Source organism: Anabas testudineus, chromosome 8 (genome assembly GCF_900324465.2).
Source record: "Anabas testudineus chromosome 8, fAnaTes1.2, whole genome shotgun sequence".
NCBI classification, from domain to species: domain Eukaryota; kingdom Metazoa; phylum Chordata; class Actinopteri; order Anabantiformes; family Anabantidae; genus Anabas; species Anabas testudineus.
In genome coordinates this window covers 17,555,692-17,580,926 of record NC_046617.1, presented here as the reverse complement: position 1 = coordinate 17,580,926, position 25,235 = coordinate 17,555,692, and the positions used below count along the sequence as shown (strand labels likewise).

Genomic DNA, 25,235 nt, shown 5'->3' with positions numbered 1-25,235 from the left:
CGCTGCAACTTTGAACTGCAAATGCTGCTGCAGATATGATTAGGTATTCAGTCCTTCGGGCAAACTACCGAGAGTGTTGCCTCACTTCACTGCCAGTTTTAAAAAATACATGATTTTCTGCCTGGTGGTTTCAAATTTATTTTTAATCAGTTGGAAAATTGTTTTCTGTGCATTTCTGCAAGTGTATTGTTTATTCATTTCCTCTTTTATATAAACTATTGTATTGTATGTTTCTTTGCACTGGTACGGTGATTTGCCTCCAATAGGTAAAATGAAATGAGTCACACAGCCACAGCAATTAAGATATGACTTGTGTAAATATGATGTGAGTAAAGCAACCAGGTAAAAACATGCACAGGTATCGTGTTGCACAATTCTGCTCTGTGAAGTTCAGGGTTTACAAATAACAGTGATGGTTGCTGAAGAAAGTAAAAGGCAAAGCCTCAACCCTGCAACAAGCTGAGATCTTGCTCCGAGCAGACACTGTACACAGGACACTACAGTACAGCTAAGTCACTAATGACTGAACCCAGAGAAGAGGCTGAACCCAGAAGAGCAACAATGCAGTTTGACTGATAAATAAGAAAAAAGCAGGCAGTAGACGTTTTCAGTAAAAGTCCATGTAAATGTCTGATACTGGGTTTTTTTCTGTCTCACTTATCATTACTGGAAATGTGTGTTTCTTAAATGTCACTTTTGTATATTTAGTGTCAATCAGTGAGCTCTAGATGTGCTGGTAGATGATTTTATAGTAGACGATATTGGACAAAGCAGTGGCTAATTTCTTCATGCTAAGCTAAGCTACTGACTATAGCTTTATTTATACTTTAAAGACAGGAAAAATACATATGAAGAGAATGTGATCATTAATTAAGAGAAAAGAACAGTTATTTATTCTTAATGGGAACCTGGTGTATCTGAAATAATGCTCACATAAATGATAATTATCATTTATTATAGAAATTCTTTGCATTCAACAACATTTATGATGATTTGAACCAATTAGTTCTTCTAAAATTGCCACACTACAGCTGTTTGTGGCTCGTTACAACCTCTTCAAGATGTTTCCAGTGCAAAAACAGAACAATTGAACTGATGTTCTCCCACCGAGATACAACTCTGTTACCATGGTGAGTTGAAGCTGAGCTGAAACCCCAATAAAGACCATATATTGGCCTTTCTCTTACATGTTGTTTTCCTCCTGAATGCGTCCCTCTGTAAGAAAAGCAATTTGATATGCTCGGCTTTGAACGGCTTTCTAATTGGAGGAGCTATCTGACTCCTCATCAAACACAGAGGTCAAACTCAAATAGGTGTGGGGCATTATTTATTTAAGGATTAGCTGTGTTTGCCTTTATTTGTAGTCAAGATGATTAGAGTTCAATTGTTTGGCTTCACTGAGTTCCTGGAAACATAAAGGGTTTGTGGTTTCATACGTAGCACTTTGGAATGAATAAACCATTAATGAGGCAACTACAATTATTAACACGTCTTCACACATATTTGTAATTCATTCCACTTCAGAGTGAATAAATATCCTTCGGCAAATCCAAGATTTGAACTGATTTCTTTTACGAGTGAGGAGGAAAAATACGACTAAATCAAAGTTTTCTATATTAAAACTTATGAATATTTTCTTATAAAACTGGCGAGCGTAACCATGGTTACAAACCTCATCCCCTCCTGCGTTTTTCAACTTTTTTAGATTCACAAGCACAATGCAGCTTGTCCAGGGGTGTGTGTTGACACTGAAATGGCGACATTTGATGAACCCAGGCCTGAGTTCACTGAGTTCCTCACAGTTCCTCATCCTTCCCCTTCCTCTAGTCTCACGTGAGTGGAAAAGTTGATTCTCAGAATGAAATCTACATCCCTCAGAGGGGCTCGTACACTTACACCGTTGATACGCGTTCCTGGAAACTTGGATCGTCCTCTTCCGGTGACAGAATTAGCCACAACCACACAAACCTTCAAACACTAATCTTCAGAAGAATACTTAACACCTGAAGCATTAAGTGGAGCGAACGGGGACGAGAAGATGAACGACAGCTGTTCTGTGTCTTTCCTTTTACTTGAATGCACAGTAAATATTCTTGATGAAGATAATGAAGATAATGAAGATAATGTGCTGTAAAATAGGATTATAGAGCATAAAGCGAATGTTTACCTTCTGTCGTTTGCACAGATTTGATTGTTTTTGACTGTATTTTGTTTTAATTAATTTAATTTAATATTTATTTTACAAAGATGTCTGAACTATTGTTTCTATGTAGTGTTATTCATTATTAAACTTGATGTTTAAGGGGAAATTTCAGCTGACATGTCTTCTATCCAGTGGAAAAAGGAGAGGTGAAATTATAAAGTTAATAGTGGCCGAATTCCATTTTAGGTTGTTGTATTGTGTCCTATCGTGCATGTTTACTCTCTGTTACACAGAACAGGGCATGTTGTTACTAATACCTGTTTTGGAAGGGGAAGCTGACAAGCTGTGAGAAGGACCTGTTGGAGTAATGCAAATGCTGAACACTAACCCCTCCCATTCAACTAAAACCATCATCATTTTATTTCAGCTGCTACCTAAAATAAATGTGACGTAAGTGGAGACAAACCTCATAACCTGTAATTAGTGGATGTGTTTAATTGAGAGTCAGGCTTGGCTGCAGGAGCACCATCAGAAAACTTAAACGTCAAATATCGAGCAGTTATATAACCTTCACCTTGTTTTATGTAACTGTGGAAGTTCAGGTTCTTTGTCTTTACTCTTTACTTCCATCTGTAGACAATGGGCACAGTCACCACAAAGACGACATATATTTATGATTACACATACTGCAAGCAGGTTTCACACTGTGTGGAACATAAAGAAGGCGATCTTATTAGAGGATTTATGTTTATATCTGTCTATGGCTCATCGTGATAATACTGTGTTTTTATATACAAGTACAACTGAGTCAAAATATGTCCAATCTAAATTTTCCGTGTCTGACTTTATTAACTGTATGCAGATCAAGAGGAAACATATATTGAATGGACTCAAGGAAAGGCTGCTGTTGCTAAGGTAACAACAAATAAGGAAGCTAATTAACAATTATACAGGAATGAAAAGTATTTGGCTCTTTACTTATTTCAGGAGGTCAGCATCCACTGAGATAAAACATAATATTCCTTGAAGGATAAAATAAAATTTATTATTAAAGCTTAAACTTTAATTAAATGGCTTAAAGGCAAGTGATGAATTCTGTATTTACGATGATGATGATGATGTACGTAAAAGAAGCATGAATTTGAAAACTTTAAGATTCAATACAACCCTTCTGTGGCCCTGTCAACTGATACAGAGATGATAGACTTCATGATGACAGACAATTATTTGAACAACACTTTAGTTTTCAGTCGGACACATTAAGTGGTCAATCACGTCACTGATCGCAGTCATAGCTAAAAGTGTGTGTGTCGTGTTGGGCATAACAAAATATCATCTCATGAAAATGGAAGTGACTGACAATTTGCCTCCTACGCAGAGCTGCAATCAGCTGCAGAGTAGTGGCAGTGTGGGGAATATTAAGGTAGAGTGACAGCAGCATGAAAGCAATGTCAAAAAGAGGTGAAAAAAGAGCTTTAAACAATTAAAACAACACAAAATCAGCAACTCTCTCCGATCTTTCTGCGTATAATGATGCAACTGCTGCTTTACCTTGAGTGACACCATCAGATAAAGCCGGTGTGCTTGGTCGACTGGACTCGACAGTGGTGCTATTGGTCGACATCGCTGGTCACATTACCATCCATTATCTTGCTGCATTACACAGTCAAACAAAACCTTGCATCATGCGTCTCCAAACCCAAACACACAAACCAACCAGTTCTCCATGTGGTTCATGACACTCAGCGCTCTTCACATTTCCGCCTCACAGACACAGTGTAATGTGTGCATGTGTGTAAAGTTAGAAATGAAGTGTGTGCACTTCCTTGTGTGTTTGCAATCTACAGCTGGCAGCACACTAACATTAAAGCCTGCACTGGAAAATTAGGCCATAGTTCAGGGCAGCTAAACTCAGTGACTGGTGAGAAAGGATCAGATGTGTGTACAAACACTGGAGACCTCAGCATCACCATCAATGTTATTAATGATTAATTAAAGTGTTGGTTTTACTGGATATATATATATCTTTTTTTTTACATTGCACATTTCATATTAAAAACAGATTCATTTTATGCTGTGACTTTTTTATTACACTGCAATATAGTTGTTTCAGAATTACAGTAATCAAGTAATCAGGAGCACAATGGGTTCCACAGCTGACGGCTAAAAGGTGAGATCTAGGTCATGATGAAAGCTACGTTAAATAAAAGAAAAATGCCATTATTAAAAAAATACATTAAAATGTTAATAAAAAAAGGTGAATAAAAATAATTTATAAAATAACTGTACAAATAATTATTTCGATTTTAGACTAAATATTTCAAGCTGAGTTATATTTACTGAACACACTGAGGCTCCATATTAATGCTGTTATAGTAACAGTAGCATTCAAAGGTGGATCATCAACTCGTTTACTGTATGTTGTATAAACTGTATGATTTCATTCTTTTTCAGCTGTATTATGAGTCATTTGCTGTCGTTTTCCTGTGAAATCACAACAGCTTCACTCAATTACTAAAACACAACTTGCTGCTTTTGCTGCTTCCTTTTTTATAGATCATTGAATTTTATTTTTTATTTGTGGAACGCTTTATTGTTCATTTAATATGTAATAACATAAAAAAATATACAAGCCTAACAACGCAAGCCTGCCTTTCCATTACACTGATGCAGGTCCCACCAAGGCTGTTTATTGCTCAAGGTTATCTACAGTGCAGAACAATGGGTTCACCTTGAAGACGCTCTTGAAAAGCACAAATACGCAGCCTTCAAAATAATAAATGAGAGGATGTGTTTATCTTGCCCTGGGTAGAATATGTCAGAAGATGGAAACAGGCTCAGCAATCTATGCAGTAATTACTGATAGATCCTCTTGGGATTTATTACTCAACGTTTCCCTAAGGTAACTTGTTGCATAAGCTGCTAATGGACGACTATAGTGAGTGAGTTATTGACCTCTCTCTCAAATATGTAAGCAGAGTGTGTAGTTAACAGCCCATGACACAGACTTTACAGGATATTTAGGAAGAAAAAGAGTCAGTATCTGAGTAAATAAGCTGGAACAAGTGATGTTCATCTCCATGGTAATCATTAACCATGATGATATAAAACTGTTTTCTGCAGCTGCTGCCATCATTTTTTAAACTTGATGAAACTGTCATCTCAAGTATTAATACAACAAAATGGCTGTGGTGATTAAATAACAGCAGCATGATGTACCAAACAATACGGTGAAGTTTCAGAGCATCTGGTCCAGATGCTCTGCTGCACCAGGATCATGCAATCCACTGTGCTTCATCATATAATCCCTCATTCAAAAAGACGTGGCCTTGGCCTCGTGACATACAACAAACTAAAAACTCATGTGTTAGCGTCACTTCCATGCAACCCACAGATCAATACAATCTTCTTTTCAACAAACGGTGATCTATTGTAACGTCACTTGGGAAATTAGATTCCCTTATTAAGATTTTCACATCTGAAGGTCAGGTGGTCCTGGTGGATCTACTTGAAACATCTTCAGATCTTCCCATATCCAGCGGCAGGTGGCTGAGTGTGAAAGCATCTATTAGCAGCAACCTGATGGAGCCATTACAAGAGCAATAAACGGTGATGTTTACCTCCTTGACAGGAAGCAATGAAGGCCCAACTTTGGTGGAAGCACGCATTTTAATTACATATACACAGCAAGAAAGGATGCTTAACTAGTCATGACGGAGAACTGACACATGGTATGTAGAAGCTCTCTCCAACCAACCAAGATAGAAGTGTCTTCATAAAATATTGTGAATAAAAAAACAAATCAGTTTCTTTTATTGCATTTAAAATGTACTTTCAAGTGTTTTTTAATGAGATATTAAGGTCTCTGCCCCTGTATTTTGTGGAACTGCAGGTTAAAATTTGTGCAGACTCTGGGCAGCAACACGATTTGTGTGCCAGGTTTTATGTATGAATAAAACAGCATCCTATCTCTTTCGTCCTTACAAATCTTCACTTCAATTCAATGCATTAACGTTTGCAAAAGGTCTGCAAACATTTGTGAAGGCCTGATAAGCTCCAAACACTGCTGAACTCTCTGGGTAGATCATATATGCCAAAGCACCAAAGGTTCATCTCCCCCACCTCCATCTTCTCACCTAGAAGCTTGTTTTATGCTAATTCTAGCCTATATTGACTTCATTCGTATGCACTGTTCAAGCTGCTTCATATGTCCAGGAGCAGAGTAGAAACCAAAAAGACTTGTAGAAGATGTAGAATACTCATTGTGAAATATATGCGAAGATGTCTGAGTTTTCCTAAACTGTCTTTCTAACTATATGGTGGTCAAAAAAGGAAAAGAAATTACTTGATGTGGCATACAGCTTATGTGTTTCCTATCACAGAATTATGATATAAATACTTTAAAATGTTCATGCTAATGTCAACAAACAAACAAAATACAACATAAATGTAAAAACAGATTATATTAAACTAAAAAGTGGAGCATAGTTTTCAAAAAACACAAACAATATGGTTCATACTCAGAATAGAAATACGTAATGTTCTATGTTAATCATCAGCTAATTGTTAAATTCATTTGTATAACACCACATCACAAGAAACTTTACATTAAATTCAAAGAATTAGGTAGAAAAAGGCAAAACCTTGCAAACCTCGAACAGAACCAGGTTCAGGTTGCACATAATAACTGCAAATCCAACACAATCCATAGATAACTAAAAATGTGAAGCCTGCTCTGCGCTTTAAAGCAAAGATTGTTTCAAATTGAATTTAAGGTGAGAAATATCTTGACACTGACACCTAAGGTGGCTCGAGCTTAGGGAACAACAGTCATCCCTCCATTATTAAATGTGAGACGTATCTTTGCTAAACAGTTAGCGACACCTCCTTCAGCAAACATCAGCGCACAACTCCTCCACAACTGTCTGTAGTGAGCTCATACAGAACTAAACTATAACCACTGGCAAGAATGCTCCAGTTGTTTTTATCTTGCACGACTAAACAACAAGAGAGCAAAAAGTTTCTGTGTACACTGTTGTGTAAATGTTTGAGATGTAAAACTGGGTCAAATTAAAAAAAATAGAACAACAAATGTGAATAGCAACAACCCTGATCTCATGCTCCAAGGCATGTTAGCTGTCTAGAAAACATGGTATACATTACAAATAGATTGCACATTTTTACCCTGGAGTCAATGATGTGATATTCTGAAAATAAAATTGCAATTTTGAGAAATCTAGTTATATTTTCTGCCCTCTGGCTCTTCATAACACGCAGTAACAACACAATACTGTCCAGTCATTGGGGGAGAGAGAGATAACAACGTGTCTACACGATAATAACATTTATTTAAAACGATAATGACGCCTGAGATGTCAGTGAGGCAGTGAAAAGCAAGTTTAACATAGCAAATCCTTGATATATAACAGTCATCAAGCTTCCAGATAGAAACAAGCAAAGCACTGTTCAAATCGAAAATATAGGAATAAATGTGGATATGGAAGTGCTGTGATTCTTGTTGTAAAAAACCAACAGTAAGACTTAACATAGATATGTTTACACTTAGTTACTAAGCTGGTAAACTGATAGTACAGATAATAATAATAATAATAATAATAATAATAATAATAATAGTTCAGACTTTGATATTATGTATTGTTTTCTGTCCCTATGATAAAACTGTGCATCATACAAATCAATGGCTGCTGCTTCTGAATGTGTTTTACCCAGTTGCCCTCCAGTCAGAGCTGTAGACTTCTAATATTTCCAATCTACACACGGTCCTTACTCTTTAATTATTGCTAACCTTGACACAGAAAAGAAGCAGTTAGTGAAGCAGTTATCCAGTTACCCTTATCAGATACTTGCTGACTGATTTAATTCAATTAATTTTTAGATCATGAAAAAAATGTCAGGTAGCTAAAACTGAAAAAACAATACAAACATGATTCAGAATTAGATTCAGCATTAAAAAAGTGGTGTTAAATCGAACTAAATATCTGTTTAGAGTTTATTATACATACACAGGGGGAGCCCTTTAACTTAATAACTCATATTTGCTGCTGCAGTGAGGTGTGACGAGCACAGTTGTTCCTGCCCCCCTCCACCACCACGGCTCCCTTAATCCAGGACGTGATGTTCCAGTGCCAAAGAACAATGTCAGAGGACCTGCAGCCAGACTTAAGAGTGGGGAGGTTTGAAAACACACTCAAGAGAGCGTCCTGTAAGTGCAATCTCATTCTGTCTAAAGTCACAAAGCCACTGAATGAAAAGAAGGATTAGTAGAAACGATAAGAAATTAGCAGATGGTGTTAGTGAGCGTCTGTGAGTTTTCTGTTCTGTACAACAAGGTGGCATTTAAACTAATAAACAAAAAAGTGATTGAACTATTATCACCAAGTTTCACCTTATCTACACTGAACTGAGAGCAGATAAAGACAAACAGCGTCTGCAGAATTCCAAATCAAACTACCTGAAACCCACCTGTAGCTCCTGTAGGAAAAACTGTTTTGGAGTATCTATCAGCCAATGAAATGATTGTGTACACTTAGTCTTATCCTGCTCTATAAATAACAAGTTGAATGGGATCAATACCCTTCTGTGGAAATTTACTTTTCCTTTACTCCATAGCAAACAATATATGCAGATGCTATGTCTATTCCAACTTAATCCACTGGATCACTTCTCTCCACTGGAGAACAGAGACATTAAACTACCCACTACCCCAACTCTTCTCTGAACATCAAGTGACTTTACAGCATGGTGCAGGGAATCTGGGTCAGTGTCTATAACCATTTACAATTGCCTGTGTTTATTTATGTCACATCATTAAACTCTGTTATTAATAATTATGAAGAGGTGTTTGTTTAGCAGTCTAAGTTCGTGCATGCAGTGCAAACTTTGGAATTCAAAGTGCAGACTGTGGGTCACCTGAGTATATTTTGGTTGCACAAGACCAACAAAGTGTGACAGGGCTAAAATTTCCTCCTCTGAACATCATGAAACATGACATGGCTGTTTGCCTGGCGGGCTGGGTTGCCACTTATACCACCAAACCCTGCTGAACAAACACATATAGTAAGACAAAATTTACATATAGTACATTACATAGTACATGACTCTATTAGAGTTCCTGTCCCGGCTTATCAAACACCGTCTGTACACTATAACTTAAGTAAATATCATCGAGTGCTGTCTCCTGGAACTAGAGCTTTTCTTTTTATTGCTCATTTCTTAAGACACACAAGACAAACATACCGTGCACATACAGTTTTTTCTTTGTACCATTCTTTCACTAGACACCGGTGAACTGTGCACAGAAATCATGACTGATGAACAGAGCACCATATGCCAAGAGACCCTGTCCCTCCTCTGTGATCAAATGAAACTCTGTGTTCTGAGAACAGCTTGCTCCTCTCATTACAACATCCAGTCATCATCACAGACTAACACCTCCGAGCCAGTGGAAGGGACCAGCAGGTCAATACTGCAGAATAAAGCCTCCTGCTGAATTAAAACTGTGGGGCAAAGTAGCTTAATTAAAAATATTAGGAAAGAAAATGATTTCAACAAGGTTTCAATCATTTGAGATGAATGTGCAATAAAAACAGATGAGAGTTTAGGACAAAGCATGCATGTAACCCTGTACTGCAAACACAGAAGTGCTTTTAATTGTGTGAATGTCCATGACAAAGCTAATATGCTTAACAATTAGCACAAATCAGATGCAACAGGTCCTCCTACCTATATGTCCCCATGTCAACAGGTGTCTGTGTAAATACTAAATTAAAAAACTGTTTCTGTGTTTACTTTGATTTGGCTGCATTAAGAAACATGTTAACATAATAAATATGTGTAATGTAAAAGGAGTCATTTGCAGCTGAATAGTGCGGTGGTAACATCTCTGGCCTCCATGCAGGAGACTGGGATTTGAAACACAGCTGTGGTCCACCTCCAGTAGGGGTCCTTACGCTTACCCTGCCTTTACCAAGTACCTTGTAAGTTGCTTTGTATAAACGTGTTGTAGCTAGATGTAATTATCAATTATCTAGCTACAAACTATCTTGGCATTTTAGTGTCTTTCAGCTCACTTTTTGTTTTTCCAGGCTTCTACTTTAAAGTTTTGGCTTGCTCACACCACTCTTTTCATTTTTATTCACACAAGGAAACTGTTTTCAGTGAAGAAGAAGAATGAACCATGTCCTGACCTGTGAGGAAACTGCACCGATGAGCACAAACGGTTCTGAGGAAAATTAAATATAGACTGCCTTGCTGGTGCTGTCTTGTTCCTGTGTTTAATGAAGTGATGAACCTGAGAGATGGGACTGAATTGCTCAGGATCTTTGAGCTTTAGCTTCAGACCAGTTTTGTCTCTGGAGAAAGTAGGATACAAGCCGAATGGAAGCAGAGGTCAGACTTAACATGCGTAGTTCACTCACTGAGAGTTTCTGAAAAACAGCACATAAGAGGAACATCAAGAGATGGATTTAAGTTGTAATGCAATCAGATGTTTATTGTTAAGCAAAAACACTCGTTGAGCATTACTGGAAGAAAAAGTTCTACAATTTAATGAATGTAATGTACCTGAAAACAGCTACAGTGTGTATGTGACCATTGTTCTTAATCAGGTACACAAGGTGTTACGTCGATGACATACAGTGACATGAACATATGCTTTTCATTTTCCAATTATGGAGCCCGTATACCTCATTACAGACCATTTTGCAGGATGAACAGTTAGATTCAGTAATGAATGGCATCACTAATAAGTACATTTCTACTCCTGAACCCCTCTGAGATCAGGTAATGGATTCACTGGTATCGTAGCAACAAGTGACTCTGGGCTAAGATAGCATCCGAGAGATCTGAGTATGATAATAACTATAATATTACATTATTTTTCTACTTTGTCTGAATTGTATGCAGACAATGCAGCTTCCCACACGGTTGACATTTGAATCCAAGCAGCACTGTGAAAACAACTCGCTCTTTCCACGGAGGTTAATGCAAAAGAGGATATGTCAAAGCATTAACATTGTGCTGGGTTGTAATTAACATAATGTAATGAAGACAACTGTGTGTAACCTGTGTAAAACTGTGACTTAAGTGTGCAGGAACTTATCTGTGCCTGTGTCCTCAACAACAGACAATAGAAGAAGTCTCTCTTTATTTTTATATTTCAAATAGTGCGAGTACGTTTTTACTGAGACCTGAAAAATGTCTTTAAATCACATATTTGTTCATGAAAGAAGAATTTTATGCATTTCCCATTTTCCAGTCTAGTGTGCATAAACATTTGGAATCATGATGTCAAGTAAAGTCTCTTCTTGTGGGTCTTTTATATATAGAGCTTTTATATAAAGGACATCATTCAAACTATGAGTGCTTTATATTCATTAGTTCTCCATTTGATCAAAAAGTATTTAATGAAAACCTTTAGTTTTTTTAAATATTTGAAAATGTAACCAAACTTAATGCTTCACATTACCCTTATTTTGACAAAACAGTTTTACTAAAGTCTATTCAGTGACTCTTCAACCTGTGTTCAGTTTGGGGTGGCTGTGGCTCAATAGGTAGAGCAGTTGACTACCAATCACAGGATTGGTGGTTCGATTCCCGGCTGCCACGTCACATGCCAAAGTGTCCTTGGGCAAGATACTGAACCCCTAGTTGCCCCCGGTGAGTCAGGTCAGCTGCATAGCAGCTCTGCCATCAGTGTGTGAATGTGTGTGTGAATGAGAAGCAGTGTAAAGCGCTTTGAGTACCAACTAGGTAGAATAGCGCTATATAAGTGCAGAACATTTACCATTTGTTCAGTATTAACAACTGACTTTGTGCTTCAAATTTTTATCATAAAAGATCAATATGTATGAACCCAGCAGAGTTGCCCTTTACAGATACAGTAGTTTTTGTTAGAACTTAGTCCAGGCGCATCCAAAATACAAAGGCAAGAGTTTAAAAATGTACCCTAATTTAATATTAGAGCATTTTTAGAAAACACAAAGAAAATAATGTTTGATATGAAGGATTTATGCATCATCGATTTATTAGTCAGTATAAAACATGAACAAACTGTGTAACACCTTAAGTCAGAACGTCCCTCAACTCTCTGCTGGAATATTTTTTTACACTTTAAGTAAAATCAATTATGTCACCCGCTTTGTTTTTCTTTCTTACTGTGTTTGGGTTACACTGAGCACGTCTGATTGGCTTCTGTGAGTTCAGAGAGAGCGAAATACTGCCCTCTCCCGATTGGTTGAGAGGAGAGGGGGGCAGGTACTGTGTGTGAACATAAATACAGAGTGCAGCCTGACAGGCATACTCATATGCATCTTCTGTCGTCCTCTTCAGCACAAGGAGATTCAGCTCCATCACGGACAGTCGCACACCTTTCACTTTTAAATTCTCAGCAAGCAAAGAGGAGGAGAACAAAGATAAACGGCAAGAACAGACGATTTTGGAGAGAACAAGAGATTTCCAGCATGTCTTATGAAGTGAAGGAGAAGATGGAGGCACGTCTGGTGTTCATGGGAGCAGCTGGTGTGGGGAAGACTGCCCTGATCCAACGTTTCCTCAAAGACTCCTTTGAGCCCAAGCACCGGCGCACAGTGGAGGAGCTCCACAGGAAGGAGTATGAAGTGGGGGGTGTCAAAGTCACCATCAACATCATGGACACCAGTGGTAGCTACTCCTTTCCTGCCATGCGTAAACTCTCCATCCAGAACAGCGACGCCTTCGCCCTAGTATATGCTGTGGATGACCCAGAGTCCCTAGATGCAGTCAAGAGGCTGAGAGAGGAGATTCTGGAGGTCAAAGAGGACAAGTACACACCTATTGTGGTGATAGGCAACAAGATAGACCGTCAGGATGAGCGTCAGGTGTCCAGCGAGGACGTGCTGTCCACAGTAGAGCTGGACTGGAACCACAGCTTCCTGGAGTCTTCAGCCAAAGACAACATCAACGTGCTGGAGGCGTTCAGGGAGCTGCTCCAGCAGGCCAACCTGCCCAGTCGGTTCAGTCCGGCACTATGCCGGAGACGGGAAACCTTCCCCAAGGAGAGCAGCAAGCGACCTCCGATGAACAAGACCAACAGCTGCCTCATCTCGTAATGAGGGAGACAGAGAGAGGACAGGAGGAAGCTGCCCAAAGTGGGATGAAAGGGCTTTGACGGAGGGGAGATGACTGGACAGCCAAGTGTTAAAAGTGTTTAGACTCTAACGGAGTTAACAGCTAATGTTCCTTCATCAGTGTTGTAAGCACTGCCTCCAACTCCACAGCAGCACTGGAGGCGCAGAGATGCTGCAACAAGGTCCAATGATGTAATGTAATGTAATGTAGTGATGAAAACGGACGCCCCCTTAAAAGACACGAAAGAATGTTGTTGAACAAATGTTTGAACAGTGAAAAAGCTGCAATCTTGCACAGACGCCACTTACTGTGAAGACGGCGCTGTAATAAATGGTGACAGGGTAGAAGCTCAGCTCTCACTCACTTCTATATATGTCATGTTTAATTTTTGGCTTTTGTGTCACTGGTGTTCAGAAAAGTACTGCAACTGTGAAGTCATGGGTGTTTCAGCAAACGTTGATGTGTGTACTTGTGATGTTTTTATGAATCAGGGGAACAAACGAGGAAGAATTGAACCTGGAAACTTTTACTTTCTTACTTTTTACATAAGCACGTCCACTTTTATTTTAAAATACACATGTACATCTACTGGTGTTTCATTCATTTTATAGGAAGTGGACCTGGAAGTGGAGGATGTCTCTTTTTCTCTGCATCATTTTTCATATGACACCAGAGTGATTGTTTGTTCTACTTTTTAATTTAAGACAAATAAAATGTATTAATTAGTCATTTTCTCTGGTGTGGGTTTTCTTTATGAACCGAGCAGACAGAAATGATGTGAGTGGGGGAGGAAAATAGCACATATATATTTATATATTTTTAAATTAAAAGGTAGTGATGTGGAAAGTCATTTCAATATCAGGGCAAATTTGAAAGAAAAAAAAAAACACTGAGTAAAACACTGAATAACACTTAAACAGGCTGACATACAAAAATACAACTTTAAAATCTCTTCTGTCTACGAACAGTCTTAAAACCATCTTGTGGTGCAATTATAATTTCCAATATGTCAGTTTCCAAAACTAAATGCTACGTGAGAAATGTGTTGGCTCCTTGTTTCTTTAACCTGGTATTTGGAAAGCTTTGAAGTCTTTATTTGACTACTCTAATTACTTTAAACAGTGCATGAGTTATCTCTTTAAAAAGATGTCCGTAACTCCACTTAAAGATATTCACAGAATTTATAAAGCATGCATCAAAAAGTCAGTGGACAGTAATTTAGCCAATACTGAGCAGATAATCAAAGTTAACTAAATAAATAAACAATAGACGTGTAGCACTGCTCTGTCTTGTGTTGCCCTCTGGTGGTGATTACACACAAACAATGCAGAAATTTAAATGCAGGAGACACGTCTTCTGAAACTAAGTCAACAACAAATAACTAAATTATAAAGAATAAATAAATATATGAATAAATAATAATAATAATAAAACACTGCACATTGTTTAACTAGCAGGAAGCAGGATGTTCTTCTCTGCAGGTGGAGCGACATTTAAGTTGGAAATGAATACTAATTGATGAGGAGAAGGGTTGGCACTGTCTAGTGCACAACAAATGTGTGAAATAGAAGGCTGCTGCCATACTGCACACATGATGACGATAACTAACTGAATCTGTGTGTGACATTTCTAATGTTCTCTAAAAGCTTTTTGTGTGGCTGACAAACGGCTCAACTGTTGAAATGCCACACAGGCCCTAACGTGGAGAGAAAAAGGTATGGTTCCTCTTTCCAAAAATGTTCAGAAACAAGGTGCATTGTTTCCCCAGAATGAGACAAGGAAGTATACTGTGATTATCGAATCTCTGGTTCCTCTTCGTGTCCTGTTTAAACTCACAGCTGTCCTCTGCAGCACCGCAGCCTCACAGGAACTCGTCTCTCTGACACACGGACGGACATGGAGAAGCTGATCGCCCTTTCTGAAACTCAGGTGCAAATTAAGCTTTTCATTCAGCGCGCCGTGAGCACAGGTTGGCAGCGCTCTGTTCTAGACAGGTAGAAAAATTTAACATTGGTTCCACATTGAATGCAGAATGATCTAGTGTTCAAACCTATGTGTCTGTGCTCTTAGACTTGGTCAAAGCTCCTCAGTGTTGATAAGATGCCTGAGAAGTTTTGAACAAGTATAAGATCTCTGACTCATTACATCAGCTGTGAATGATCTGATTTTGAATTGAACAGAAACAACTTCTTACTTTAAATATTTAACTATATTATGGCATATTTTTTTATCTTTTATCCTGATCATTTGAAAATCACCACCTATATTAGATATATTGTCAAAATTCAGATCATGTGATACCTGGTTATTAGTTTTAATTGATATGATGGGTAAGGAATCAAATGACAGATTAGATTGTATGAAGAAGTTTGTATAATGTGAAATATGTCCAGGATTATTTAAAGTAGACACAGAACACAGCTGGAGGAAATAAGACATGTTATATATAGTGCCATATTCACTAAAGTATAATATCATTCCTTATTTGGTTTTATTTCTACACACATTGACAAATGCTTTAGAGTCAGACAAACAGGTGCCAGTGTCAGAGGAACAATAAATACAGAGAAGACATCGTGAAATATGCTAATGACAGATAAAATCTGAGCTGGCATAGCAACAGCATTTGATACAGACAAGCTCCAGCTTTGTGCCAACAAAGCACCACGTGTGCATCTTTAGCTGTCAAATACATATATATCCATTAGCACATCAGGAGAAACCCAGTATCTACAACAAAACTAAACAGTGGAAAGTACAACTGCATGGAAGACGACCTCAACAAACCTAAACATGTGAAACAGGAACACAAAAACAAATAATTGTGCATTGGCTTATAAAGAATACTTCCCTGAGCAAAAGGCTCAAACAGCACAGGAATACGAATACACTCATTCTTGAGCGTCACTCTGACATTTGCTCAGAGGGAACAAAAAGGTGCACATGTTCAAATGACATCGGTTCCTACTGGGAGACCAACACCACCTCCTCCCTGCGCTTCAAGTTTTTGCCAATTTACTAAAGATTTGGCGTTTTTAGGACATTTTCATTGTTTTTAAATATGTATATGTGTTATATTCCACGCAGCCACTGGTTTCCATTCATTTCAGCATTGTGTAAAATTCAAGTAAGTACCTTACAAGTGTCCATTATAAGGTAATTCCTCTCAAAGAATGGATAAATTCAATCATCTGGAATAATGTGCTGGGATAAAACTCTTCAAAGTTGGTTGATGAAAAGCTGCAAATGTACAAAATTCGCATTTGAAAGGCAAAAGTAAACAAATATGGAAACTTTTCATGGAGAATGAGAAAGTGGTCAATACTGTAGAATCAGTTTCATATAGTAAATTGGCTAAAACATCAAGAACTGTAGGATAAATGATTAACATAGAGAGAAGTCGTATGGTAAAGGGTCAGTTCACCCAATAACAAAACATGTCATTCTTACTTGGTGTCAATAATACTTAGCCATTTGCTGTTAGTGTGGATCATCCAAAGAGACTCACTCTGAGCATTGTAGAGTTTTTTTTAATTCTTCAGGGTCAAATCTAACGTGGGAAACACTACAAATCTTATTTTACTACTCTGAGTAGGTTCTAACCGATCATCTAATAGACACAGTATTCAATAAGGGCACATTTCTGCTGATGCTGAGAAACTTCTTGTGCCACATAGAATGTTTTGACAAACATCCCCACAAATGGTGCACAAAAGCAGCATAAAAATATAGTTTGTGCACCAATAAGCCGTAGTCTCCTTAGTCCAGTCTCCTTTATGTGGCTGGAGACAACACTACTAAATGCAAAATAAACACAGTGCTGAGCAGCCTTGAACACGTAGGCAGCAATAGCACTGGGAAGATGGTTTAAAAGCACAGTCCCATTACTGGAGATACTTCTTCTTTTTTCAGATAAAGCGTATCCATTAAGACTATTGTTATTACAAAATAACCTTTAAATACAAAGCAGTTTTTGTTTGTTTGTTGTAATTGAACAAGAGGAACAAGACAAGGAAAGAACCGAGGCCAAACAATGACAGACTCAAACACAGCTCATTTGTTTGCTTTTTTTAAATCATCCTTACATAATAAGGATAAGATGCATTTCTGTATTTAGCAATATACTTCTACCACTTTTTGTGAGGAAGATAAATTACTTTGGGTCATTTTTAAGTTTAAATTGCTTTAAATTAATTGAGATACATGTAAACCTGACATACACAATACATCAAACATTGCATTAGCACATTTCTTTCCAGCATTGGAACAAAGTGCACCTGCTCTCAGACTAACAGACCCACCTCAGCCCTCATCTGAGACGACTCTAGTCGTCCACAGTGATGTTGCGGAACAAGTAAGCCATGGACTCCCCGTTGTGAATGCGGCGGATAGCTTCAGCCAGTATCATGCTAACGTCTACAGTTTTTATTTTAGGACACTGTAGTTTCTGTACTTCATGAGGGACTGTGTTGGTCACCACCACCTGAGGATCCAACGTAAACAAAGAGTGTGTTACAACAGACACAATTCCAGTAATAGGTTTGGTCTTGAGGAAACAAAAGACAGTACTGTTTTATTCTAGCTGGAGAAAAAAAGAGATTAATAGACTCATAAGGTAGTATACAAATAGTTTTTTGGATTCTGCCTTGTGTAAGTAATGAGAACTGATGATAATGGGTTTTTGTACAGATAAACAAAAAACATGTTTGAAAAGGAAGTCTGGAAAGTGGCTGGCATAGTATAACCTACCCAGTATATATAAGAAGATTGCAAGTAATATGTAAAGATATTCTAAATGAAACACGTTTTGTAAATGTAAATCCAAAGCACAACCTGAGGCTGCATGTTGTTCAAATACTAAATCGCAACTGTCGTTTTACTGCGACCTAGATAGTTAAGTGGAAGTGAAAACTGAGATTAATACAGATATGCATATGTTTATATGATCTTTTCCTTATTTTAGCTGCAACTCATTTATGCTTGACAATTCAGTTGAGTAAAATAAAACTTCCATTAAGAGGAAGTATCCCATTATACATTGTGTTTATAATGAACAGCAACGTTTTCTTTTGGTTCTTCAGTCACTTCTGATTTTGCTTCCTTTTTGATATTTACTAGAGTACGTAGGTACAGTATGACACAAGGTTTTCAAAACTATTTTTAGTGTAGTTTTAGTTCAAGTGTTCTCACCTCATCAATGGCAGATTCCTCAATGAGGCGCGGGGCATCAGCAGACAGTAAACCATGTGTGGCCATGATATAGATTTTATAGGCTCCTCTCTCTTTCAGGATCTCTGCAGCTGCCACAAAGTCTCCTACATCATCTATAATGTCATCCTAGAAAAACAAAAAAACACAATATGAAGATCTCTTCTCCTTGTAATAAAAGATAAAGACTAAGAGCTGTGACAGTCCCACAACTGTCCAAATACTTTTAAGGTCCTAAATATGGAGGTGCCATATCCCATATTTTAGTTAAAACCTCTCAAAAGAAAACTGAAAGGCTGCTCTTCACAGCTTAGTTGTTTTGTTTCAAATCACTGAGGTGTTGCAGAAAGACAAAATCATAAAAACTGCATTTTTGTCCAAACACTTCCTTAGAACTTGCAGTGGCAGATGAATTAATTCAGTGCACAGAGTAGTGATTCAAAAATCTTACCACAATGATGGCAATTCTCCCTCCCACGTCTCCGACTACAGTAATAGGAGGTTTCTCCTTGGCCATCATCACTGAAAAGGAACAGAGAACCAGTGACCTGTGAGAACACTTCCAGGATATTATGATTACTGCATTTCACCTCATCAAAAAGATATCTCAGTAGATTGGGTAAATTGGGTTGAGAAAATATTTTGCAATTCAGGCAAAGCTACACCCCAAATAATGAGCTTTTATACATTAATGTGACTCAGCTGCAGAAATTCTAATATTCGTATACAATGCTGTTAATAACATTTAAAATAGTGACTGAAAGCCAGCAATTGCTTAGCATATTCCCCCCATTCTACCCCATCTACCCCTAGAGGGCAAAACTCAAATGTTAAACTTAGAACAGCACATGCCATGCAAAAATCAAATGACAGGCTTTTCTGCCCAGGATACCCAATCAGTACACATATGTGTCTGGGCACACACAGAACCTCAGGCCTGGGCTGTGGCAGGTGTATGGCAGCAGTCTGCAAATGAACCAATATGCACCACACAGTCTTATTTCACACAGGACAACAGTGGCTGACAAGCACTGATGAGGGTTTCTTCATACACATTTGCTAATGTTCTGGAGTCAGTCCTCAGTTGAACATCACTGCTGCCAGTGACTACTTTTACATGCACACAATAATCAGATGACATCCCACATGCCAGTCACAGGAGATGCTTCAGCTGCGTTGTCTGAACCACAATTAACAAACAAAATAATGATGCATCAGAACTTTTGAGCCAGGGCGCTTTGAAAACTATAAACCATACATGCTCTTTACCATTCTAGGGTTCTAGTGCTGAAAATAACTTTTTAATAAATGTCAAAAGGGATACATAACATGTTGAATTTTTACATATTAGCACTCTACTTTGTGACAGATCTATGAATGTATGTTAACATAGAACTTACCACTAAAATAAATGCCTGTTGAATGTTGAAGGTTTTGTTACACGATCAAATTTTTAACAGCTGAGTTGAGTATTATTGTGCATGTAAATGTAGTCATTCAAAGGGTATAAGGAAACAATCAACTGGTAAACAATCAGCCAGCAAAGCCGATTGTGAAGGAAAAGGTATAGAGAAGCAGAGAAAGGAGGAGCATGCCTTGCAGAGCACTTTGCTGAATACCGTGAGTCCCACAGCATCAGAAAACCTGGAAGTGTCAAATTTCAGACTTCTAAAACAGCAAAGGCCACGTTATTAGCAGTTCACACACTCCTGAAACATATGTTGGTACTGCAACAATCTACCTGACAAATGTTTGGTCAGATATCTTTAAAACGATGTCTTGAAACTTTTTAGTAAAACTCATTAATCAGCATTCTCCTGCGATACATTTGGAAAATGATTCATTGGCAAATGTGTGCAACAGGTTGTAGTGTAATACTGCATTACATATTGTTTATATAAAATATTCTTTACCACCAAGTTAAAACTAAAACGAACACTGTGTGAAATTAATGCGGAAATGTACCAACCACTGCATTTGTAATGTCTCTCCTTCCCTTCATCAGATGTTAGGTTTCAAAACAGGCATGCTATTTTGTTATCCTCACATGCAGTTATGACCAAATGTTAATCATGTTCTGAGAGCAGGTTAAATTATGGGAGCACCATGTGTTGATTGGCAAGATGAGTCCAGATATTTAAGTAAAAAAAATAAAAATAAAAGCCTGTTGGATTTATGGATTTGAAAATAAAACCAGAACACATCAAAACGAAGAGGGTTTCGATCATCTTGTAGAACTAGCTGTCTGGAATCTAAGAAAGGTACAGTAGACCTGAGAGCTGCTCATGTCACATCGTACATGCCATGCAAACAGCAAAACGGATGGAGCACGCTGTAGCTAACTGGCCTAAAAAAGTTTTGTCAGTGCAAATTGTCGAGGTAGCAACAATCTGTTTGTGCATTTTTCACAGATTCACCCTCTTGAATCCAGACTGTACTTTCACAAGATGCAACACAAACCCTTTATCTACACATGCACAGACTGAGGAACCATTTGAAGAGGTATCATTTCATAGATGTAAATTAGGTTTACAGTCGTACTTGGGAGCTCTATGCCTGGAAACGGCGCTTGTTGTTTGCCTGCTATCACAAACAAATAAACACCACGTTAACACAAATGCACAAATATTTACATGACAGACACATGATGCCAAGACTTGGAAAATCCTCTCGCTAGACTGACAGCAGTACGAAAAATCGGCACATTAACAAATCAAACTGATTGTGTTAAGATTTAAAAAAAAAAAAAAAAAAAAAGAAGCTATTCTTGTGGTTCCAGGTCGTTTTTGAGGGAGGATTTTTTAAGTCAATGGTCAGACTCGTAACACGTAAGAATAGATTTTCTTTTCATAAATAATAACACAAATATTGGATGCAAATACTTTGGAGTCATTTGCCAATGACACAATCACTTAATATTTTCACAGATAAAAAGATTAAATTGCCTTATTCAAAATAATCATTAGAAATACTGAAAATGGTATGAGAATTTCTCACCAAATTTATATATGTGTATATATTTATATGTTTTTGAATCAATATAAAGTATGCACCAAGAAACAGAGACAAACTATGATTATACAACTATGCAGCACATCACACTTTATAAGTTTGGAGTTGCAGTTTGCTGAAGATGCAGCATGAGTACAATTAGAGTTTCTGTGGAATTAAAAACATGCAATAAAACAATAATTTTTTTTTTGGAGTATGATTGATGAGTATGAGTGAGAAAGGGCAGAATCATCAGCTTCAAACTGGTTAGAAATTAAAGCTGTATTAGGTTGCTGGCAGGATTTATATTGTGAATTCAGTGGTGTTGAGATGTTGAACTCTGAAACACTGAGGAGTTAAAGTAGCAGAAGTTATAAGAAATGTCTTATTTTCACTGTGGAGTGTAAAGTGGAATCTAACAATGAGAAACAATAAACAGGAATATTACAGTGTCTCTGAAAAGTATTCATCCCCTTGCTAAGTTTTCAACTTTTGTTTTTGTGCAACACTAAATCATGGTCGATTTATATTCACTTTCATGTCAAAGTAATAACATAAATGTGTGTTTGAACTACTGCAGTGTACTACACCTGTATCTGGAACTCCAGATCTTTTGTTCAGCCAAATCTTTAAGCCTCTCCTAAACTGTGATGTAATAGATCTGATATAGGTTATATATAGTTGTAGGTCGTCAAGGAAGCCAGTAGATTTTTGGAGCTGAGTTTATTCTATAATGTTAAATTACCAACAGTAGACTTCTTCATTACCTAAATTCTCCCACTGTCTCCCTGTCTGCCTCTTGCTATCATGTAACCCCATACACACCACTTCCCAATCCGACAGTGGTGCACAAACCATTGCTGCTCTGCTACTACTGACATCACATTTTTCAAATACTTTGGGTATAACTACCAGATGGAATCATAGGGTGGAGTGGCTTTGGTGTAGCTGTAATCTACCTACAACAGACAGGCGACCTGTGACTCCTCTGAAAGAGTTTCAAGCTTCCACAGTCGAAATAGGAGAGATTGTGCATAATGCTAAAATTACCACCAGCCGTAATGTCTAATCAGACTTCCAAAAGTTACATTTTTGTCCCATGAAACCACAGAACCTTCATAAAAATAAACATAAACCAGGTCTCCCACATGTCTTCTGGCACATTTTTGCTGAGATTTAATATGATTTTTTCTATTTACTATTTACCCTCCCATAAAGCTTCAACTGAATAAAACATCTAAAAAGTCACAAACTCACAAAGGGGTGAAAATGTTTTGTAGGCCCTGTACATTATAAACAGGTAAAAATGTGTAAAACTTTGGACCTCCTGAAAAAAAAAGCCAAACAAATGCTCCACTCAGATGTGTGTTCTTACAAGGAAGCTCCAGTCCAGTGTGTCCTGTGGTGTTGCGAACACATGGTGGGGAGTGCCTTCCATCAGCCATGTCAGATTCTGAACACTGAGCCTCGCCGTGAATTACAGCCAAACCCAAGCGCAGACGCTCTGCGTAGGACTGAGCTCTAAAGCAATAAAATGGAGAAAAGTCAGCATGCAGAGACAAAATACTGTGGGTATCAATTACATGCCCATACACATGTTCAATTCAATTTTATTTATATGAAAAATGAAATTGTGGTTTCTTTGTAATCAGTTACCTCTTAGCTGCTGCTGGAGACTTTGCTACAATTATGGCATTTCTGTAATTAGGAATCTAACAGGACAAAGGAAAACAGATGTCAGTGTTGACATTAGTAGTTTGATTGAATTAGTACAGTTTAGTCACGCAGAGAGATTCATTCTGAACAATTTTCACCTCTTCCTGGATGTACTGAATCAAAAAAGGGGAGGCACGCAAATTATCCACTGGAAAGCTGAAGAAGCCCTGGATCTCCTTCTGATGCAAGTCCATGGTGATGATGTGTGTTAATCCTTTGAAGAGTAAGATAAATAAAGAAAGCACAATTTACTTGAGATACATAACTGCTCAGAATTACAACTGAGGTAACACCAGTAATGGAGAATTGTAATTGTACCTGCTTTAGCCAACATTGAAGCTAACAACTTGCACACTATTGAGCCTCTCTTTCTCATCTTGCACTGCTTGCTGTAGGGGAAGTAAGGAATAACTCCAATGATGTTCTTTGCACAAGAGGTCTTGAGAGCATAGGCCATAACGAGCAGCTCCATAATGGCCGTATTGACATCTCTGGTAGTAGTGGAAAAAAGAAATGCAATAGTATGTTAGTCACAGTGCTATTGTATGATCTGTGTAGAATTTGCATTGCGAATGGCAGGCTTTTCCATAATCACCTTGGTATAGTCTGGATAATGAAGATAGTTTGTCCACGAACAGATTCATTTACAGCCACTCTCGTCTCTGTACAGAAAAACAACCAACCAACAACCCTAATTTAGAAAAGTTGCACATGTTTGCATACTTTGAAGTTCTTTTAGGGTTTAAGTTCCCCTAAATGTTTTTTTTTTACTGTCCATACATCACAGATCGTTATGTACTAATGCTGACAAAGCTTGTGTGATTACTAAAGCAAACCTTATTAATATGCATTAGCCAGTATTACTGTGCATTAAGCAACAGTCCATGTTGTTTCAAAAGCTTTCAATAGAAGTGATGGGGCCGATAACGACAGGTAATGTTGAGTGCTAAAACTCTTAAACATCTTAAAGCGTGTCTGTCCTCGACAGTTCTCGCTACTTTGGAAGACAGCCACTTAATCTGATCTTTGAAAGGTGACCTTATTCTCAATTTAAGTGAAGTTTTGGATTCATTTTTGCACTAATGCAGGACTGTGGGTTTTGGTCCCCATCCTTTACACAGGCAGCATCTTTTGGAGGGCTGGTTAGATCAAGTAAAACCTGTTTCAGTGCTCATATTTGCACTTGGCTGCCTGAAAACAGAACATTTAACGAACACCAGCAATACATCTTCTTATCATGCAGCCTTTTCCTCACCTCTGTTAGACTCCTGGAACACCACAGACTTCCCCAGTTCAACACCCAGCCGCCTGTGAAGCAGGAACACAGGAGAACAGATAGGGAGGTCATGCTCACGGCCAAAATCAATGTCTGCCATAAAAAACTACATAATGCGTTTATCACATTCTTCATTTCCATACAGTCACGATCCCCCCTCATGTTACACGACACCACTTATATAAACTTTCATCCTAACCGTAGCTGACTACCTTCATTACCCATTATTCGTGATTCACCTGGGAGAACAGGTAGTAAGAAGTTACCGGTGAAAACACCGATATAAGACTTACTCCGTTATCTTCTTGGCCAACTCTGTGCACGCTGCAGACGAGTTTGCGGAGAAGACGCGATAGCCGCTTTTAGCGACGTTCATTGTGGCACAGAAGGTGTTTTTATTGGACAGATGGCGACAGCAGAGACACTTTCTATCAACCCACCGCTGCGTCTGTCTGTTTTCTTATGACGCTGTCCCCAGTGAACTAGCTAGCTAGCCGCTGCACGCTAGCCTGCTACGTGGACTAATTTACACGAAATGGCCTTCGGTGTGCGACACAAACATAGCTATAACGTAGCTACAAGACAAACATAACTATTTATAATATTACGTTGACTATTCGATAATTCAAATGAGCAACAAATTGTTTTTTAACGACCTCTAACGTAGCACTAGCACGGTAGCTTTAACGCTAGTACACTGAGCTACGGAGCCCCTCTAGGGTCAATCCTGCTGACTTCGCGTTGTGGAAAATGTGTTCATTATAATAAGTGTCA

General features: G+C 38.1%; 2 protein-coding genes across 3 annotated transcripts; one reads left to right on the top strand and one right to left on the bottom strand.

Moving 5' to 3' along the window:
- Window positions 1–12,478: 12,478 nt before the first annotated feature.
- On the top strand, window positions 12,479–13,997 carry rasd4 (rasd family member 4). Its single transcript, XM_026372768.1, has one exon. The coding sequence runs from the start codon at window positions 12,625–12,627 to the stop codon at window positions 13,249–13,251; it is 627 nt and encodes a 208-aa protein (XP_026228553.1). The 5' UTR covers window positions 12,479–12,624; the 3' UTR covers window positions 13,252–13,997.
- Window positions 13,998–15,739: 1,742 nt separating this feature from the next.
- On the bottom strand, window positions 15,740–25,179 carry LOC113158790 (phosphoribosyl pyrophosphate synthase-associated protein 1). Of its 2 annotated transcripts, XM_026355018.1 has the most exons (11): window positions 24,755–25,179; window positions 24,441–24,493; window positions 23,781–23,847; window positions 23,504–23,676; window positions 23,284–23,399; window positions 23,126–23,181; window positions 22,845–22,990; window positions 21,020–21,061; window positions 18,930–19,000; window positions 18,461–18,607; window positions 15,740–17,753 (listed from the first exon to the last, which is right to left on the bottom strand). In XM_026355018.1, exons 1-11 carry the CDS (start codon window positions 24,835–24,837, stop codon window positions 17,595–17,597), a joined length of 1,113 nt encoding a protein of 370 aa, XP_026210803.1. In that variant the 5' UTR covers window positions 24,838–25,179; the 3' UTR covers window positions 15,740–17,594. The 2 variants fall into 2 exon arrangements, with proteins under 2 accessions (XP_026210803.1, XP_026210812.1); XM_026355027.1 differs by lacking the exon at window positions 21,020–21,061.
- Between the last annotated feature and the right edge of the window lie 56 nt (window positions 25,180–25,235).

Excerpts from the sequence above, each read along its gene's own strand:
- rasd4 (XM_026372768.1), top strand. The coding sequence starts at position 12,625 with ATGTCTTATGAAGTGAAGGAGAAGATGGAGGCACGTCTGGTGTTCATG.
- LOC113158790 (XM_026355018.1), bottom strand. The coding sequence starts at position 24,837 with ATGAACGTCGCTAAAAGCGGCTATCGCGTCTTCTCCGCAAACTCGTCT. Across the intron at positions 22,991-23,125 it reads TCTCCAGCAGCAGCTAAGAG|AGCTCAGTCCTACGCAGAGC; the intron begins GTAACTGATTAC and ends TTATTGCTTTAG. Across the intron at positions 18,608-18,929 it reads GGAGAATTGCCATCATTGTG|GATGACATTATAGATGATGT; the intron begins GTAAGATTTTTG and ends TTGTTTTTCTAG.